At 36.3% G+C, this 21,216-nt stretch overlaps 1 protein-coding gene across 1 annotated transcript in view; it reads left to right on the forward strand.

Annotated features, from left to right (window-relative positions):
- Window positions 1–21,216, forward strand: part of NALCN (sodium leak channel, non-selective) — a 272,041-nt gene that overhangs the window by 98,593 nt on the left and 152,232 nt on the right. Inside the window, 2 exon segments of the mRNA XM_061170618.1 lie at window positions 4,712–4,843; window positions 19,613–19,780. Coding sequence (XP_061026601.1) covers window positions 4,712–4,843; window positions 19,613–19,780 — 300 coding nt within the window.

The following is a 21,216-nucleotide window of genomic DNA, read 5'->3' on the forward strand; positions in this document are numbered from 1 at the left end:
CGCCCGCCCCGGCGGGGGAGCAGACAAGCCTCTCGGGCTGGTGAGTGCTGCTCGGCGCCGAGCCTCTGTGCGGGAATCTCTCCGTTTTTCCCTCTGCGTCCCTGTTGCTGTGGGATCCGCGCTGATAGCCGCGGCTCGCGCCTGTCTCTGGAGCTCGTTTAGGCGGTGCTCTGAATCCCCTCTCCTTGCGCGCCGCGAAACAAAGAGGCAAGAAAAAGTCTCTTGCCTCTTCGGCAGCTGCAGTCTTTTTCCCGGACTCCCTCCCGGCCAGCACCGAAGCCCGAGCCCCAGCTCCCAGGCCCCGCCCGCCCCGGCGGCTGAGCAGACAAGCCTCTCGGGCTGGTGAGTGCTAGTCGGCACCGCTCCTCTGTGCGGGAATCTCCGCCCTGCCCTCCGCACCACTGTGGCTGCGCTCTCCTCCGTGGCTCCGAAGCTTCCCCCCTCTGCTACCCGCAGTCTCTGCCCACGAAGGGGCTTCCTAGTGTGTGGAAACCTTTCCTCCTTCACAGCTCCCTCCCACTGGTGCAGGTCCCGTCCCTATTCTTTTGTCTCTGTTATTTCTTTTTTCTTTTGCCCTACCCAAGTACGTGGGGATTTTCTTGCCTTTTGGGAGGTCTGACGTCTTCTGCCAGCGTTCAGTGGGTGTTCTGTAGGAGCAGTTCCACGTGTAGATGTATTTCTCACGTATCTGTGGGGAGGAAGGTGATCTCCGCGTCTTACTCTTCCGCCGTCTTGCCCCGTGATGATGTATCTTAATATAGTGCCTTAATATGCCAGCCAGTATTTGTTATATGTTTTAGTCAGTGATTACAGGCTTTTAGAATCATAAAATTGTGAATGCGTAAAACATTTTATAGCTCACCCAGTTTAACCTGCTACTTAGGAGCTTCCTCTACAACAGAGCTTCTCAAACTTTACTATCCACATTAATCACGGCTAAAGATGCAGATTCTGATTCCGTAGGTCTCTGCATTTCTAACACCCTCCCAGGAAGCTGCTGGTCCAGAGACCACACTTGGAGTAACAAGGCTTCTGAGCATTCCTGACATTGCTGCCTTGGGGATGATTCTGCTATAGTCTCTTCTTCATATTTTGATAATTCCAAGGGTCACATACAGAAATCAGTAGGTCTTGGATCAAAGCCAAACTCAAAACATGTGCAAAATTTTTCTGATGGTTTAAAAATATAAATCAAAATGACATTGCAATTAAAAATCTAATGTGTATGCAGGATCTGAAGAGTCTTATATTAAATATATCTATAAATATATAGATATATACACATATATGAAAATATATATACACACATACATATATACATACATATATGTATGTGTATGTTTATCTATATAGCCTACATCCATATTAAATCATACAATTGTGAAAATCTCAAGTTATATAATATTTTGTGGCACTTACAACTTTAACATTTTCCTTTACATTAATTTTTACAACAAAATGAAAAATCGCGGGGTATAAATTTGGACTGTCCTATAGATGTAAGCGTGACTCTAAGTGTAATGTTGCCAGCCGTTCTACATTAAGGAAGCCTGTAGCCAAGTTCAAACGTTGGTTGAATTGGATTGAGTTGAAGTGGTCTATGTAGCTAGCTCTACCTTTAAAGCTAAAGTTACTGGTTTTATTATTTAAATTTGGCTACTGCACATACTGATTACCTTAATTCTTATTTAATATTTGAAAGTTATTACTTTGGAGAAAGTCAGCCGAGCAATGGTGATTATAGCATATCAAAATCCATTGTAAGTGATTATTTTAATGACTCTGTACCAACAGGGATACGTAGACATTCAGACAAAAAACAACCTAGTTATAATGACAGCACCAAAGTGAAGCTGTGACAGTTACAAAACCAATTTAAAAGTTTTTTGACAGCCATGGCTAAAAGCTTTGTTTGGACCTTTCAGTAATAACAGTTTACTTAAGACATAAATCCACAGCTAAGGAAAATAGAAAGTTGTGGCTTTTCTGTCATGCAGATGAAGTGGAAATCAGTTGAAATGTTTTTAATAGAACATTATGTTGAAAAGAGCATAGAAAAGGAATAATAGTTATGGAATTTAACTCTCACAATGCAAGAAAGACTAAATAAAAATTCTAATGAGGATAGAAACTTGGCCACTGATTTGCTTATCTACTTTATGAAGGTCAGTAGTTCCTGCAAGCAAATTGATGTGCATTTAAATATGTTGATTGACAGTTCTGGAACTTGATTTTGTATTACCCATAAACTAAAGTCAAGGGCAAATAAATGGATGTAAGAATGCATCAGTAGCCATGGTGACACACAACCTTACTAAATATCTGCTTTTCCAATGGCTCTGACATCTCTCACATTATTAGACTTTATTACTTTTATTTATCTCACTTGGTTCTGGACTCAAATATACAACACAATTAATTCTTTGACCTGGTGCAGTTTATTTCTCATTCCTGAACAGAAAAATACCTCATTCACAGAATTGCATTTTTTTACTGCAAATCTTAATAGAACATTTATAATATGCAAACGCTGATGTAAGAGCTTACAGATATTTACTTGTTTATGATAACAACTTTTAGAGTAGCCAGTATTGTCTCTATTTTACTGATGGGAAAACTGAGGCACAGAGAGGTTTAAGTATCTTGCTCAGGGCCAGAGTTCGTATGTGGTAGAGTTTCAGCTGCACGCACTTTGGCTCAGAGCCTGTGCTGTTGCTGACTGCAGGGTCATGAAGCCATATGAATGTGCATATGTGGATGCAGAGAGCCAGTGGTGGGCTCAGAGGCATCCTTTGCCTCTTTTTCTGTTCTTAGGTTCTGCTTTAGTTATGTTCTTTCAGTTGCAAAGACCGAAGGAGTCTCAGGTTGAGATCAAATGGTGTCCGTAGGTGTCTGTAAGTACTAAGAACAGGCGAGACCCTGCTACATGGTGACACCAGTCCCTGGGCAGTTGGCGCCAAGGGATGTGATTCAGTGGTTTGTTATGTGGTCAGCCTCTCTCTCCTCCTTCTTCTGCCCAGGGCCTTCAGCTTCTACTCTGTCCTTTTATGTACTTCCTACCCCACAGTGGGCAGGGGCTCCCAGAATGGACTTAAGCAGACATGGGTACAGAGCCTGGCTCTGCTGTATACTTGCTGTGTGGCCTTGGACAAATGACTTATCTTTCTGAACTCACTGGAAGAAGTGAGTAATATATCCCACTGTGTATATGGTGGAGATGAAAAGAGATGAAATAAATAACATACTTATAGTATTCAATACATGGCAGCTATTATAATAATAGTCATTTTTTTGAAATGCCTAATAATTTCACCTCAGTGTAGGCAGCAGACTTGGACCAGACTTGGGTCCAAATTGTGGTTCCATCTTCAACACGTGTGTGACAGAGAGAAAGTTATTTAACTTCCCTGAGCCTCAGTTTCCTTCTCTATAAAGTTAGAGTAACTTCCTAGGGCCGTTATGACATTAAATGAGTTAATTTATGTAAAGCACCTACAACAGCTCCAGGCACATAATAATTATAAATATAGACATTAGCTATTATTAGTTGTAGTATAATTTTCAATAACATATTTATGCAAAGGGTACAAAGTTCCAATATATAAGATAAATAAATTCTGAAGATCTACTATACAGCATAAGTGCCTGTAGTTAGCAATACTCTATTGTATATTTAAAATTTGCTAAGAGGATAGATCTTATGTTGTGTTCTTACCACTAGTAATAATAATAATGGAGTTGAAAGGAAGCTTTGGGAGGTGACGGATGTGTATATGGCCTTGTTGATGGTGATGCTTTCATGGGTGTATTTTTACCCCCAAGCTCATTGAGTTGTATCCATTCAATATGTACCACTTTTTTTAATGTCAACCATACCTCAATAAAGTGGTTTAAAACATAGAGAGTAAATTATTAAAAATAGTAATTTAAAGAAATAAATAATTTACAGAGGCAATAAATTTAAAAATAAATAGATCTTAGGTTTCTCCCACTTTTCTGGTTTTATGATTATCTCTAAAATGCTTTCCTCAGCAGTAGCGCTTTCTCTTAACAGAATAAAGCAATACTTGTTATGTGGTATCAGCTTTCCAAAAATAATTTCTGCATAGAGTCGTAGTAAGGATAAAAGCTTCCTAACTAATCAGTGAAAATTAAGATATAGGCTATATACAAGTTCAATGAAATGTATTTTCAGCTTTTAACCAAAAGTCTCTGAAACTCTCTCCCCAGTTATTCTTTAGCTGCCTGCAGAAAAATGATTCCTTTGCTCACACTATTAGTGACATTCATCAAGTTATCTTAGAAGGACTGTTCTGGACATGTGGTTGCCAAGGGGCAGGGGGTGGGGGAGGGAGGGATTGGGAGTTTGGGATTAGCAGATGCAAACTATTATATAGAATGGATAAACAACAGGTCCTGCTGTATAGCACAGGGAACTATATTCAATATCCTGTGATAAGCCATAATGGAAAAGAATCTGAAAAGGAATGTATCAATATATGTATGTATAACTGAATCAGTTTGCTGTACAGCAGAAATTAACACAACATTGTAAATCAATTATACTTCAATAAAATAATTTTTTTAAAAAAAGGACTGTTCTGCACAGCAGCATATCACAAAGATGTTGCAGACCAAGGCCTAAGCCCATAGTTATGTTGAATCATGGGTTTGTTTCTTTGTTAAGAGTTCATCTGTTTTGCCTCCTCAGCAAATGATGCGGTCATCCGTCTTCCACATGTTCATCCTGAGCATGGTGACCGTGGATGTGATAGTGGCTGCCAGCAACTATCACAAAGGAGAAACCTTCAGAAGGCAATACGATGAGTTCTATCTTGCGGAGGTAAGCAGCTCACGGGGTGCAGATCACTTTTCAAGGTGGGCGAAAACCTCGGCTAGTTATAGCACCTTTTTTAAATGTGAAAATTAATTGCAGTTTGTTAATTACTTGACTTTGACCAAAGCTGATTCATTGTCTGCTTCGGAGGTGTTTCCCTTGGTCACCGTGTTGCCTGACTTGTTTCCTGTCACCCTGGGCCTGAGTGATCTTTCCCACAGTGTGTCACGTTGCCACGGTAACCTTGCCCTGGGTGTTACTCTGGCCATCTTGCTGTTTTCCTATCAACCTCTCATTTTCTCTCCTTTGTCATGTTGTGTTAGTCTGTTTCCTCCTAAGTGTAAGCAAGCACAGATTCGGAATATTATAAATGAGCAAGGAGGGGGCTGGAGAGAAACTGAAAGATTTCTGTTCTAAAAATCTGAGGTGTTGCAACCTGCACTAAAGATGTCCAGTCAGGAACAGGTACGTTTAGTGATTAAATTAGCATCATCCAGCACCCCGCATCCCATACCAGAGTTTTGTAATAGACTTCTTATTGCTGGGGTAACTTTGTTAATGTTTGATTCTTAAATATTTTTTAATGATTTCCAGAGACCACTACTTTTTTTCATTGTAAAAAATTATTTCTAAAATATATCTTAGAATTCAGTGGTTATGTATTTACGTAAAAATTGATTGACAGACAGCTCTTTCGAAACCCATTCATCATGTAAGTGAGGAATGCATATCCAGCTGTGCTACACTTCAAGAAATCCAATCTATGAAAAAGACAACTTAAAAAGCAGAAACATCGCAATGTGATTATTTTTATTACAAAACCACTTTTCATATACAAAATCAATTTGCCTTATAGTTGAGTTCTCTTATATATGCAGAATTCTCCCAGTGCATTTAAAAATGGATTTGGTTAATAAAAAGTCAATCCACCAACACATCAACTTTTCAGAAAAAGAATTGATAGTATACAGCTATTGAATATAAACATCTATGTGGGTATCAAGAACCTTTTAAGGAGTCACTTATGAATTCCCCTCTTGTGGAGGTTTGTTTCCTGTAAGAAAATATCATTAGTATTAGACTTTCACTGTAGTAGAGTCTCTGTGATGTGACACTGCCTGATAGCTGTGTCGTGTACGGAGCTTACAGTTTAGCAAAAATACAGACAGTGAACAATAACAACTTTTTATGCTGTGGAGAACAAATGACAGGGGCTCATGAAGAAATTATGTCTAGCCCAACACCTGAAAAATGGGTATAATTTTGCTGCAAATCCAGCACAGAAAGCATGGCTTGTCATTGAAAGCAGAGGGAAACATGGACCAAGAGTCATCCTTGCAGGTGAATTTCTAACACAGGGATGGGACTTTAAGGAATCCCAATCAAGTAATTTCCGTCTGTCCTGTGAAGTAGGAAGCAAGGTCTCCATCCAGCCTGATGATGAGACGGTAAAGTAGGAAGCTTGTGCAGAAGAGAGGTAGGACACGGGTAATGTGGAGAATGCAAAAAAGCTAATGAATGATACATCGAATGCAACACTGAAGATTGAGACTACAAATTTATAGCGATGCCAATTGAGACAGGCCTGTGACTTTTTTCAGCCTTTCATAAAGGGGAGAAAGGCAACATTCGGATTGATCCGACTTTAGAGCTTTTTCAGTCTAGTGGAGCTGAGAGACAAGGGATCAGGGAACATGGGTGGTTGGCAAAGGAGATGAAATGATGACCCTGTGGTCTAGGTCGGATATGAAAAGAGGGAAAATAAGAGGAGAATGAAAGAGTAAAAATAAAAAGGATCAAGGGTCTCCAGTGGTCAAAGAACAGGTATAGTTAAAGGGATGGAGTAAGAGAGCTAGAAGGTGAGGTTGTGATCAGAGAGTGGGGTGCCGGATTTATATTTCAGAATAATTCTGGGTAACTAAATACAAAATCTAGGGTGTTCTATGGATGTGGGTGGCTCAAACGTAATGATGGAGTCAAGGCAAAAATGGCAGGGAACTATTGGGGTATGGTGTTGGCTAAATCTTCACAGTGACACACGTCATTGAGAGTGAGGCCAGTTCTTCTGGAAAGGAGTGTAAGTGGCACATGGGAGTGACTGACAGAGAAATGAATAGAGATCAATAGAGGGCCCTCTATCGAGGGCATGGGGAGAGTGTAGGAGAGGGTGTTTTCACCTGACGGAGTACATCTCAAAGGGGTGTGGAGGAGTCATGGATGGGGCATCTCTTCCTCATCCACACATTGTCCTCCATGGGCCACACGGGGCATTGGAGCATGGGTATCCTTTTCTGGACAGGGCAGTGGGGGGAGTCATGCATTTGGGACAGGACCGGTAGAGGCAAGGATGGAAGAAGCGGACTCTGTGCTCAGAGATCGAGAGTGAAGAAGAAATTGTTTAACAGGGAACGAGAAACCCAAAGGTTAATTAAAGGCTCTGGGTGGAATGAGGAGCGAAGATAGATAGGTGAGGTGGAAGAATTACACAATAGTATTAAAACCAGAGGCAAAAAGGCTGATGACAGAAATGCCTAGAATAAAAACAGAAATGGCTACACGTGATTGACCTTATGCCTGTCTCACTGGAAGGAGTAAATTATATTTGCTTCTGAGGGAGCCCTGGATATTTAGAGATTCCATTAACATTTCCTTTGTAGCCCAGTGTGCATACTCAGTCGTACTAAATCAATCCTATACAGTAAATATATAAGCCATTCTGGGAACAGAAGAACAGAAGAGAATCCTCCAGTAAATTTTACCTAATTTTTTCATAAACAAAATTGATCTCTTTCCTAATGTGTTTATGTGTGTTAGCTGATTTATGATCACACTGTAAGAAATTCCAACAAAATTTCAAATATTTTAATATTGTAGAGTTCACGGATACTACTTAAGTGTATAGGTAGCGTCCAGTGGTAGTTGAAAAATCCTTGTCATTGTTCTTTTTTGTATATAATACTATTTTTTAATTTAAAAAATCAGAAAGAGGGACTTCCCTGGCTGTCCAGTGGTTAAGACTTCGCCTTCCAATGCAGGGGGTGCGGGTTTGATCTCTGGTCGGGGAGCTAAGGTCCCATATGCCTTACAGCAAAAAAACCAAAACATAAAACAAAAGCAATATTGTAACAAATTCAATAAAGACTTTAAAAATGGTCCACACACACAAAAAATCTTTTAAAAAAAGATTATTAAAAAAAAATCAGAAAGAGAGGATTGTATAGTAAAATCTGGCACATATGTTTCTATTAATTGTTGCCCACTTCCCAAACCCCTGAAAGTAAATTTGATTTTCATAAACAACGTAGTAGAGATTTAGTTCACTTAAAAAATGTATAGGCATCACTTTATTCTTGAACTACTGAAACATTCAGAATTTGTTCCGCATCTATTTATCGATTTGGGGTGTCTGAGTTTCCCAAAGCATGTTTGGTCTTTATTCAAATCACATTATCTCTTTTCTTTGTATCAGAAACTTGCACATGGTTTGTTTTAAATGAGTGTGGATAAGTCATTTTAATCACACTTAATTTTTTATAAAATACTCTCTTTAAAAAAAATTGGTGAAGATGGTTTGGGCTTAAGCCAGGAGTCAACAGACTTTTTCTTGAAGAGCCAGATAGTAAACATTTCAGGCTTTTCAGGCCATGTGCCCTCTGTTTCAACTACTCAACTCTACTGCTGTTGTGCAAAAAGTGAATGTGGCCTCAGAATGGTTGTGTCCCAGTGAAATTTTATTTATGAAAATAAGCATTGAGCTCGATCTTGGTTTAAGCTGTAGAAACACAGAGCATGCCAACTAACATCCCCATGGGTTAAATTCAAATATAGTAAGACTAACAACATAATAGCTACCATTTTTTTTAGAGCTTCCATTATGTTGCCAAGTGCTTTAAAGGAATTCATTATCTCATTTAATCCTCAAAATGGCTATAATAACGGCAATTCAAGTTTATGGACTATAATGACCTAGTATTTAAGGTAATAGCATTATGTAATATTTTGAAAAGTTTACCTTTAAAATAGACCACAAGAGGCCATGAGCTTTCAGAGAAGTAATTTCTTGAGTTCCCACATATTCCAGAATAAATTATTTTGAAAATCCAAAATAAACCACTCTACCCAATAGGAGTCAACTTGCAGTCTAAAAAACATCCTTTAAGCATAAATTAACCTGCTTAGCTTCTGCTGTGAAGCTGGGGACTTGTTTAGTTACTTTGGATTAACTAATCTAAATTTAGAATTAGTTGAGAAACAGGAAAAACTTTTCTTTGTTTTCTAGGCTCTACGTAAACATAAAGAGGTAAAGATTTACTTTCTTTTGTAAGAGTTTCATTTTTCATTTTGATCTAAGATAATTCATTGTCATTAATATACATAAAATCACATGTTATAATGAACATAATTATATTTTGCAATGTATAGTCTCATTTTCTTAATAAAGAATAAAACTTGAACAATACTCTCCTATTATTATATAAAAAATATAAATATATCTGTATATCCACTAGATAGTATGTTTAACAGAAGTTTATCAGCACAGCCTTATGCACAGAAGATTCACAATTTTAACAAAATTCCTCTTTTAAGAAACTCATAAATTGGTGGGAGAGAGAGGGGAACAATGAAGTTACAACAGCATATCCCCGTTGCATTTCTGGTCGAGAGAGAGGTTTACCTCATTTAGAACTCCAGGGTGTCTCTTTGGTTTCCTCTTTTTCTATGATTGTTCTGTGTTTTGAAGCAGAAGGGCTTTCATAAGCATAGAATCATTTTGCCATCCTACAGGAAGTTATCTTTTCTAGCAAAGTGATTTCTGTGTTCCTCTGAAGACATTTGGCTTTATGATATTTGTTAAAATGAAATTAAGTGAAAGAGCCATTTATTTTAGTTCCAACAAAATCTGACACCTGTATTTCATCTCAATCACAAGAAATGACTGAATTATGAAAGTAACTCATCCTGCTCTACCAGCAGTCTTTCATATTGTCATTAAGTTTAATTTCATTTTCTGGGAAACTTTAATTAAATAAGTATCTTTTGGCTGTAGCTTTTTCATGTGTTTCTATAGGATTTGGGCAGTATCTTGCTGGGTGAAAAAATAACACAATAATGACATTCTCGATTATTCAATGATCCATCTCCAAAGTTTGCTCTTTAACTGTCTAGAATATTGAAGTTACACTATAGACTAAGAGTAGGTGATTTACAGACACCTCTGGAATGATGCAGGTCATCATTTATTTGGGTATTATTTAACCTGAATTTCATTTAGGAGAATAGTGTTACCTGAATTGCATTTGTCCTGTTATCTTTTTCTGTGATAAATATGCATTCATTTTCTCATGAATATCCATTATGTTTCTCTGAAATTATGAAATAGAGTCTGCAACACAAATCTTGGATAATATATTTCAAATATCTTTGCACATATGGGCAGTATCTCTACTATTTTATCTTCTCAGACCTGCATAGTACAATCAGCTCGTTTATCATTTGTCACCTATAAATGTTCATACATTATTCATTGAATTAAAAGGGCAGAACAATTTCCATTGTTCCATTTATATTAAGCATGTCATTTTCTGTTCAGTTATTTTTCTCCTGAGCTTCAGAAATTTGGCAATCTCTTGTTGTCTTACCTGCTAGCCTCACAAATCCAATTACAAGTTCTTTTGGAAAACAAGCATTTTAAACTAATTTCTTGCAATTGTCATTCTAAAAAAAGAAAAATCTTTTCACAAGTTATGTGCTGTCATCCTAAGAGCAGATATAATAACGTTTCTTAGGACAGTAACTCCTTTAAATTTATTAATTTAATTTTATTTATTTAATTTTAATTAAATTTGCATTCCCTTATTGATAATTTCCTTGAGGACAAGAGGGCTTGTTATAGTAGATATTAAATGACATATGTATTATTATAAGATGAAAATTTGGAAAATAGATAATAAAATGTGGTGTTTAAAGAACTCATACAACCTGCATTCCTGAAAATACTAGTTAAACTCTGCTGTCGTGACATCAAACCTGATGTATCTGTACAGCGTGAATTCTCAACGGGAGGTGAAGACACCTCTAAGGGGATAAAAATTATTCTTGGGGAGGCAAAAAAATCTTATTCTTGCTATACATAAAGAAGAGATTGATATGTTTATATTTATAACATAACTGTGCTAATAAAATTCCATATGGTGTAGTGATTAGAAACTAAATATCTAAAAAGACTCCTTGGCCGGGGAGGTGATTTAAAAAAAAAAAAAGATTGCAAAACACTGACTTAGGAAAATTGTAAGAAGAAAGAAATATTTTGTTTTTTTCATGTATTGTTTTCAATTTTTTTCAAGTAATGTGACAAAAGTATTTATGAAAATTTTATTATCCTCTTACAAATCTTGCCTTCACTCTTAAAAAGACAAGTTTCAACTTTAAGCACCCACCGATGGTGTAATGTACTCTGAGGATTCGAGACAGAGGAAAGGTCCCACTGTGACCTTTTCGATGTGGGGACTGAAGAGTTAGGGGCCAAGGTCATGGGTGCTCCCAGGCTAGGAATGACGAGGCTGCACTGCTGACTGGTAAGGATTTGCAGAGAACCTAGAGATGGTCATACTGAGTGAAGTAAGTCAGACAGAGAAAGACAAATATCATATGACATTGCTTATATGTGGAATCTAAAAAAATGGTACAAAGGAACTTACTTACAAAACAGAAATAGAGTCACAGATATAGAAAATAAACTTATGGTTGCCAAGGGGGAAAGTGGGGGAGGGATAAATTGGGAGATTGGGATTGACATATACACACTACTATATATAAAATAGGTAACTAATAAGGACCTACTGTATAGCACAGGGAACTCTATTCAGTACTCTGTAATGACCTATATGGGAAAAGAATCGAAAAAAGAGTGGATATACGTATACGTATAGCAGATTCACTTTGCCATACAGCAGAAACTAACACAACAATGTAAATCAACTCTACTCCAATAAAAATTTTTTAAAAAAAGAAGGATTTGCAGATAACCTCTAGATTGGATGTATTCTTAGGTGTTGCTTCTGGGGAGCCCTTCCAGGTAACTGGGTTCTGCAGACAGCCCGCTAGCCTCCTGTTTGTACGGCCAACAGCAGGACCGTTGCAAGTTCCACACTGTCCAGCAGCTGTCAAGGTTGAGTTCATTGAGGCAGGCTGGAGCCACCCATTGAAAAGAGGTTACTAAAGAAACCTCCTCACTGCTTCTACCCTGATTCCTCCCAACTGCTATCTTCTGCTGAATTGAAATCCTACGCTAAACACTCTAACCTACACTAAAATAACTGACAACTGAATTTTCCTAAATCCCTTCTGTAATTCCTGACATAGTTCTCCCCTACGCCAGAATAACCCATAATTACAAGTAAGTTAGACATATTTTTATGCATAATATTTTTCCATGAAATTTCAGCACTTTGGGATTAATACCGGTTTTCAGAGGATGGGAACGTTAGCTTGTTAACAATTAACAAACTATGTTAGAAAAAAGGTATTTGCTCCCAGGAGAATTGGAATCAGGAATTCTAGTAGGAAAATCAGTGGGAATATGGGTATTTATACATAATCACATAATGGTTTGCTAAATCCTTTTTAGTGCCTTTTAGTGTCTTTGAAAAGCATATAAGTTTTCCCACCAGGCAAATAATAATGCAAATGGTTCCAGCTGCCTATTTTATAATAAATTATGATCATTTAAATAGGTCATTCCATCTGTCTTTTGATAGCAAAGTTAGTAAAGTGATTAATTGTATTTATATGTAATTAGACAATCTATTTGGATATATTTCAGGCATTTATTGGTAGTTCCCTGCTTTAAAAAAAAAAAAAAAAGCCTACTTTGATATGGATTACGTTCCTTCCTTTGGAGTGAAAGTCTAAAAATACAGGTGAGGGAGAAGTGGAGACGTGGGTAGTGGCCGCGGCTCCTCTGCTGATACAGCAGCCAGACCAGGCTGCAGGGGAACCTTCAGGATGGACGCATCTGAGTTTGAGCTTTTCCTGAACTCTGCCAAGATGCCTGGGGGAGGGGACAGGTGCTGGACTTCCTCATCATGCTGCAGGCCCTCGAGTGAGAAGCCAGGGTTAGAGAGGAATTGCCTCTTGTTACGACTTGCAGGGATCTGCGTCCTCTGGTCGCCTCAGGCTGACCCTGCAAAGGAATTGCATCTGCCCACTGGCTTGTGATCCCGGGAGGTCTCACAGAATCCTGTTGATCTCAGTGATCCAGGAAGGGAATCTCCCCAGAAGCTGAATTTCTCCCAGGAGGGAAGTTAGGAATGGATTTCCCCAGCCTGGGAAGAATCCTGACATGAAGCGGCTTCCTCCTGCTGCCCAGCAAAGTGGCTGTGGGGTTTTAGGTCTTTTACCACAAAAAACATGATGCCTCATACCATCCCTTGTTTACCACTGCTCAAGAGAGCATTTTTTAAAAAAATTTTTATTGGGGTATAGTTGATTTACAATGTTCTGTTAGTTTCTGCTGTACAGCAAAGTGAATCAGTTATGCATATACATATATCCACTCTTTTTTAGATTCTTTTCCCACATAGGCCATTACAGAGTATTGAGTAGAGTTCCCTGTGCTATACAGCACGTCCCTATTAGTTACCTATTTTATATATAGTACTGTGTATGTGTCAATCCCAATCTTCCAGTTTATCCCTCTACCCCCCTTACCCCCCCCCCCGCGCCCTGGTAACCATAAGTTTATTTTCTACATCTGTAACTCTGTTTCTGTTTTATAGATAAGTTCGTTTGTAGCCTTTTTTTAGATTCCACCTATAAGCGGTATTGTATATTTGTCTTTCTCTGTCTGACTCAAGAGACCATTAAAGACAAACAAACAAAAAGCATATAGCCATGAGCAAGCAAAGAAAAATATTCTTACACAAAGGGATTCAGAACTGAGGATGGAACTGGGAAATCCAAGATGAACATCTAGTACAGGAGTTTCCCAGTAGAGTAGAATTGGCGGGAGAGAGAGTAGGTTTTTTTTCCCCCGATGTCTCAAAGATAGTTAATTAGGGCAAAAAACAAGCCTTCTGAACTTTGACTAACATTTTCAAAAAGTGAGCTGAAAAGGGCAGGGTCGTTGATGAGAGTTAATTCTTAATATAGGAGAGCAAGTGGAAAAAATTAAAACGGTAGAAAACATGAGGGAAAAGCAAGAGACTAGCCACTCAGATGTGAATAATAGGAGCCCCTGAAGGACAAAGGGAACAGAAAGAAGAGTAATAATAAATGAGAGAAGAAAATTTTCCTAAACTGAGGTAAAGCATAAATCTGTAGATTGAAAGAGCTCACCAAGTCTCAGAGAGGATAAATGAAAAAAAGGTACATTCCTAGGCATATCCTGGTGACCTTCCTTGGTTGCAAGCATAAAGGAAAAAGTTTTTTAAACCTTCGAATGGGCTTAAATAACCTGCAAAATCAAGATAAATATATTGTGCTTTGGATGACTCATCCTCAATATCGGAAAGTAAAGGCAGTGAACCAACATATATATTGACCACTGAGAGAAAAGAACTGCAACTCAAGACTGTATGCAGCCAAAATATTCATGTCAGTGTTAAAAATGCACTTTAGATAGAAAAGGATTGAGACAGTATACAACCCTTGATGTTTATTTGAGGAAACTACCCCAACGTATGCTAAGCCTAAGACAAATTCTTCAGAGTCCACAGGACTAGATAGATAAGGTGAAAAGGAAATAAAATAGTGGGTATTGAATCTAAATGGAAGATGGTAATTAAAATGTCAAGTAGGGGTCCTTGAAAAAAAAGGAATAATTACAATTCAAAAAGCTAGAATTGGGACTTCCCTGGCGGTCCAATGGTTAAGACTCTGCGCTTCCACTGCAGGGGGCACAGGTTCAATCCCTGGTCATTGAACTAAGATCTTGTACGCTGTGCGGCACGGCCAAAAAAAAAAAAAATTGATGGTTGATCTCAGAAAAAGCAGAATTTAGGAAGAGAGGTGATATCACTGGGAGTGTGGGTGAGAGAAGGATACTATGAAGTTTGTAGGTTGGCAGGTGTGTGAGGGAAGAGTGAGCAAGTACATTTGTGCGGGAGAGGAGTTTACAATTATTCAATTTGGATGCAATAATAAAAAAGTATAGGTTGATGTAGGACAGTTGGGAATTAAACTGGGAGATTAGAAAAGCAGAGTCCAAATAAACAAGGGGGAGAAAAGACATTAACAACAATTTGACCAAGCCAGAAAAAACAAGAAAAGGCTAAAAGATGAATATCAATGACATACAATAAACTAGAAACATAAGACCAGGTATAACTTTGGCATGCTATATGTGAGAGGGTTGAATTTTCCTATCAAAAATCATAGAAAATATGCCTTTAAAGGAGAAATGGCTGATTAAAGGTTGGGGCAGAGAAGGTCCAAGATTTTTAAAAAATCATAGAAAATATGATTATGTTTAAACACAAAATCAAATAGTATCTTGATTCTAGGAGACGCATACAAAGTGGCCCCAGAAAGGGGCTGAAAATCATCTATGAAAAAACTAAAAGTGACATCTAAAATATTAAAACATTTTAAATGCTTAGCAGACCATGCAAAAAAAATTAAGGAATATTCTCAAGGCCAAAAATTGTGCTGATGTGAATGAAGAACAGCTAGTGGGCTCTAAGGCCAGTGGCTGCCCTGAGGGTATTTGCATATGCTTGTCACCTAGAACTTGCCATTTTAAGAGCTGTATCCTGGACAGACGGAGGGGCTGTTCAAGGTGAAGAGTCAACACAGAGACACCCCCATGTAACATCAGGACACATGAGGTCTGTACCTCAATGAGAGAAGGAAAATGTCCATCCCTCAGAAGGAAATAGTGGGGAAACCTTCAGTCTTGACCTTGACTCCAAAAGAGTAGGGAAAGAGTACGCTTTGTGAAAATGTGTCAGCACAAGCCTGCCCGCGTGGGATTGGAGTTCAAAATCACATTACTTTCAGGTCTGAGAAATGTCAGCCAAGAAATTGATTTAAAGGGGTACCAAATTTGTAAGACACCTCATGCCCTCTGCTGAACCAGTTCTTTCTGAAAAAAAAAAAAAAGTACTCTAAATACAGGTCTTGAAAATCTAGAGGAAATTAATGATTTCCTGGCAAAGTACAAACTACCAAGTTGATGGACGAGGTAAAAAAGCTGATCAGAAGAACATTGGAAAGCTTTGATCTACCATTACAAAAAAGATTGGGCCCATGTGGTTTTTCTGCTGGATTTTTATCTGCTTTCAAAGATGAGATAATTCTTATTTTATGTAAGAAATTACAGATTGTACAAAAGATGGAAAACTCCATAATAAGTTTGATAAAGCTACCATAGGCTTAACCTAAACCTTATAATTATAGTATAAGTAAAATTACAGACCAATTTTATTTATGACAGTAGCTGCAAAAATTATAAATAAAATATTATCCAATAAAATCAGCATAAGCATCTAGGGTTTATTCTAGGAATATACAAATCAAGGACTGCTGTGATATATTTCATTGCCTCAATGAATTAAAGGCTAAAGCCCTCTAAGTAAAATAAAAGAGAAAGAAAGTCCTTAAACATGGTAGAAATTATTACCCTAAGCTCACTGCAACCATTGTATATGAATACTGAGAAACTTTCATTGAAAATAAGGAGCATATTATGGACTCCAGTTATTACCACCACATTACTTAGTATATATTACTATTTGGCTATACCATTATAGCTAGTGAATTAATGCAATTAACTCAAAAATAAATCTTGAAAAACATCGTATCTTCATTGGCACATGAAATATATATGTTTATAAAGCCCAAGAGATTTTAAAAATTTTAGAATTAATAGAAGAATTTAGTAAGGCAAGTTGAGAAAAATCAATATAAATAAATCAGTAGCTTTTCTTTCCACTGGAAATAACTAGGTAGAAATGGTAAAAAAAAAAATAAGTAAAAAAATTCATTTTCATTAGTGACTGGAATATTAAATGCATAGAAATAAATTTCAAAATCAAACAATAACATATCTTTATGGGGAAAATTGTATTAAAGAATATGGGCCAAATAAATAGAAAAACATAGTGTGTTTCTAGATATGAAGACTAGTTATTAATCCTTCTAAAGCTTTATATGTACAAGGTAAAGAAAAAAGTTATAAAGATGGACACGTGACCATATCGTGCTTTTAGAACTAATTCCACTAGAGTTAAAAATCTAACTACTGACTAAGGAAAAAATATTTCAGTTTATATAGCAGACAAAGATGAATGTCCTTAATATCAACAACTCCAAAAACTGATAAGAAAGAAACAACACCACCATAGAAAATTGGCAAGGTTATGAACAGAAAATTGTTTTAAAAAAATAATCTAAGTCATCAATACACATCTGGACAGCTAAGCAAAAGTTTTATTAAATTTGATTACATCAGGTGATGGTACAGATTTAGGACAAGAATCACTTTCCTACCTTGCTGAAAGGCAAATGACAATGTAACATTTTGAAAGTAATCTCTTAATGCTTTCTAAAATTTAAAGTGGGCAAACATGTCCTTTGCCCCAGAGGTGCCAGGTTTGAGACTCTACTTGTAGATAGGAAAGCCCAATAAAAACTGATGTTGCATAAGGATGGTCAGTACAGTCTGTTTTTGAAGTAGCAAAACGCTTAACCATTTTTCCTGGTGATTCCTTATCCAAGAAGTACCGCGCTTTAACGAATCAGTAGGGAAAATGTTGAATTAAATAAACATTGAATACCATGCAAAATTATGCAGCTGATAAAAAGAATAAGTAGAACTTATATCTCTTAACCTGAAGGCATGTCCATGATTGTTAGTGAGAAGCTGCAGAATGACACATAAAATGTAAGCCCATTGTGTGATTATGTATGTTTGGATGAGGAGGGAATATAAAACATGGTTACCATGAATCACCTGGGAAAGGTGGGCAGGAATTTTATTAATACTTTGTGTTTTTAGGATTATTTCACAGTTAAAATGTATTACTCTGTTACACTTTTTTTTATTGAAGTATAGTTAATTTACAATGTGTTAGTCTCAGGTGTACAACAAAGTGATTCAGTCGAATACATATATATACACATATATATGTGTGTGTGTGTGTGTGTGTATATATATATATATATATATATATATATATATGTGTATATATATATATATATATATATTCTTTTTCAGATTCTTTTCCATTATAGGCTATTACAAGATATTGAGTCTAGTTCCCTGTGCTATAGAGTAGGTCCTTGTTGTTTATCTATTTTATACATAGTAGTGTATATATGTTACTCCCAAACTCTTAATTTATCTCCCCCACCCTCACTATCCCCTTTGGTAACCATAAGTTTCTTTTCTGTGTCTGCTACATTTTTTTGAAAGGGACATGTCAATTTAAATTAAGAAGCAAGGTGGGTCTAGAGAAGTAATGCTAATTTCCTCCTCACACCTAAATTAACCATCTGCCATCCCTTTAATGTTCCAGTCCTAAAAATGTTATTATTAAAACTCCACTTTCCTCACATTTTCCAAATGTGTGTGGAAGAAAATCCCTTCCATGTTGGCCTAGAAAAAGAGAAGCAAGCTATCCTTTATTCCTATCTTCCAACAAATCATTTGGTATCTTCTGACAGGGATGTGTTATGACTAGCTGTGCTCTTTAATTAGAAGTTAATCTTATGTCACTGACATGTACACACTACTGTATATAAACTAGATAACTAATAAGGACCTGCTGTAGAGCACAGGGAACTCTACTCAGTACTCTGTAATCACTTATATGGGAAAAGAATCTAAAAAAGAGTGGTTGTATGTATAACGGATTCACTTTGCTGTACACCTGAAACTAACACAACATTGTAAATCAACTATCCAATAAAAATTTTAAAAAGTTAATATTATATTGCCATTTTAATTCCAGTTGTAAACTTCTTTATAAAATGAGTGCTCTTATCCATAGGACAAGTAAATGAAAAGTAATATGCTATGTTTGTATATGTACTTTATAATATTGTTATTTGCAATAGCAAATTCCTAGAATTAATGTGATAAAGAGATTGAACGAATTTATTAACACAGTAATGTCGATTGTTAATTTATAAAATTAATAATGTAGACATATTAACATATTAATTTATGTGTGCATATGCACACACACAAACTCCTTGTTATATTGGGTTGGCCAAAAAGTTCATTTGGGTTTTTCCCTAAGATGTGATGGAAAAACCCGAACGAACTTTTTGGCCAACCCAATAAAATCCAAAATTCTCTGCTGTTTATGTGGCCCAACATATAAATGATATATAAACTTTTAAATTGTAGTTTAATTACACTTAGTAATATGTAAGTGTAATTATACTATATCATGGCATTGTAGAAACTTTTTTTAGAAAATACAAATTATAGAAAAATGCAGCCTTTCTGTATATAGTACTGTAATTCTATAAATGGCGATGACTTTTAATTAATATCAAATGATGAATACTGAGGAAATAATACCACTCACAAACATTTAACATTTTAACATATTTTTCTATGATTGCTTAAGATACATTTGGTCTGTGATGTTCTAGTTGGTGTGTTTCAAAACCGTATTTTTAACAATATTGTTCTAGATTTTTATATGATATGGCTCCTCATTTTATATGATAGTGGCTAAAATTCATGCACTAACAAACATATGAAATATTTTGAAATAAATTATAGTTTTAGATTACAATTTCACTGTCCCTTTGTTCCTCTAGGTGGCTTTTACGGTACTTTTTGATTTGGAAGCACTTCTGAAGATATGGTGTTTGGGATTTACTGGATATATTAGCTCATCTCTCCACAAATTCGAGCTGCTGCTCGTAATTGGAACCACTCTTCATGTATATCCAGATCTTTATCATTCTCAATTCACATACTTTCAGGTAATACGAATAATGCCTATTTATCTTTAGAATTTTTTTCTTTCCAGGGAAAATACCAACAACTGTAGTAAATACAAACTTCAAATAGGCCCTGTGACATTTTAAATACCAAAAATAGTGCATTCATTTCATTGTTTTAAAAACTCTGAAAATTCAGAGTAATAAATGGAGATGTTTTACATACAGTTCATAAATCAGCACAGTGTGTAGAAGTACATATTTTATATGTACATGGATATTATGCATCTGTACATACATGTAAAATTTTAAACTACATCAGATGTTGACACACACTTTAAAAAGCAGGAAATATGAATTTAATTCCAAGTGTAGTTCTCCCTTCTCAATAAGTCTAAATATGTTTGCTCAACACTAACTTACAGTTGAAATAATAAGAAATAAAACTTACCTTTACAGATTGTAATTAGTCATACTTCATTATTTATGAATTCCTATTATTTTCTTTGTGATGATTAAATAACAATACCTATAATTGTTTACTTTGTTTATAATAACTGGATATCTGTTTTTTCAAATGTGATATATTCAATCACATTACTTTTTAATTATTCAGTAAACAAAAGTAATTATTACTTATGTTCTTTGTAATTGTTGAATAATAGCAATATGCTGAGCATTCTTTTTAACTACTTGGTCAAAATATAATATATGTATATGGGATATCTTAATTTTTAAAATCTCAAGTATAGTCATTTTTCTGACTCGAAATTGGTCGTTTGTATAATTTATCATGTAAATATCAGAAGTTGCATTGTTTTCTTCATAGATATTTTAAAATAGTTGGAGAATAAAATGGCAGTAGAATTTTTAAAGAAACAATTCAGAGAAACAAGATTCTAACTACTTAGATGAAAGAAAATGCATTCCAACTTCACTGAACTTACTTATTGATGATACCAAAGCCATCATTTTCAGAGCAGTATTAACTTCAGGTGCCCGATCGTGACCTGAAACTCAGCACTCCTGCTACCTGGGAGAAAAGACATGAAAATACAATTCACAAAAATGAAAAACATATCCCACAAACACACATGAAAAGGTGAGCCTCTCGTAATCACAGCCAAGCACACTGAACTCACAGAGGGTATAAATGGTTCAAGCTTTCTGTACCGTCAGCATCTTTGAACAAAAATCCCTTGCCACTGGTTGGGTTATATCCTCAGCCTTGGTTATCATAGGTGAGATGCCTGGGGCAAGAGACATACACATGTTTGAAACTCTTGATACAAAATATGCTTTCCAAACATTTGTGTCATTATATGCTCTTGGGCACTGCTGTCTAGATTCACAAAATCAACATGAGCATTTAGTACCTACATTAGAGAATCATTGTACATAATTACAGAAAATATGCCTTATAGTCAAAACTACAACATATCTTTTTTCCAAACCTATTACATTAAGAAAGACATCAA

The sequence above is a fragment of the Eubalaena glacialis genome, chromosome 16 (assembly GCF_028564815.1).
Source record: "Eubalaena glacialis isolate mEubGla1 chromosome 16, mEubGla1.1.hap2.+ XY, whole genome shotgun sequence".
Taxonomy (NCBI): Eukaryota; Metazoa; Chordata; class Mammalia; order Artiodactyla; family Balaenidae; genus Eubalaena; species Eubalaena glacialis.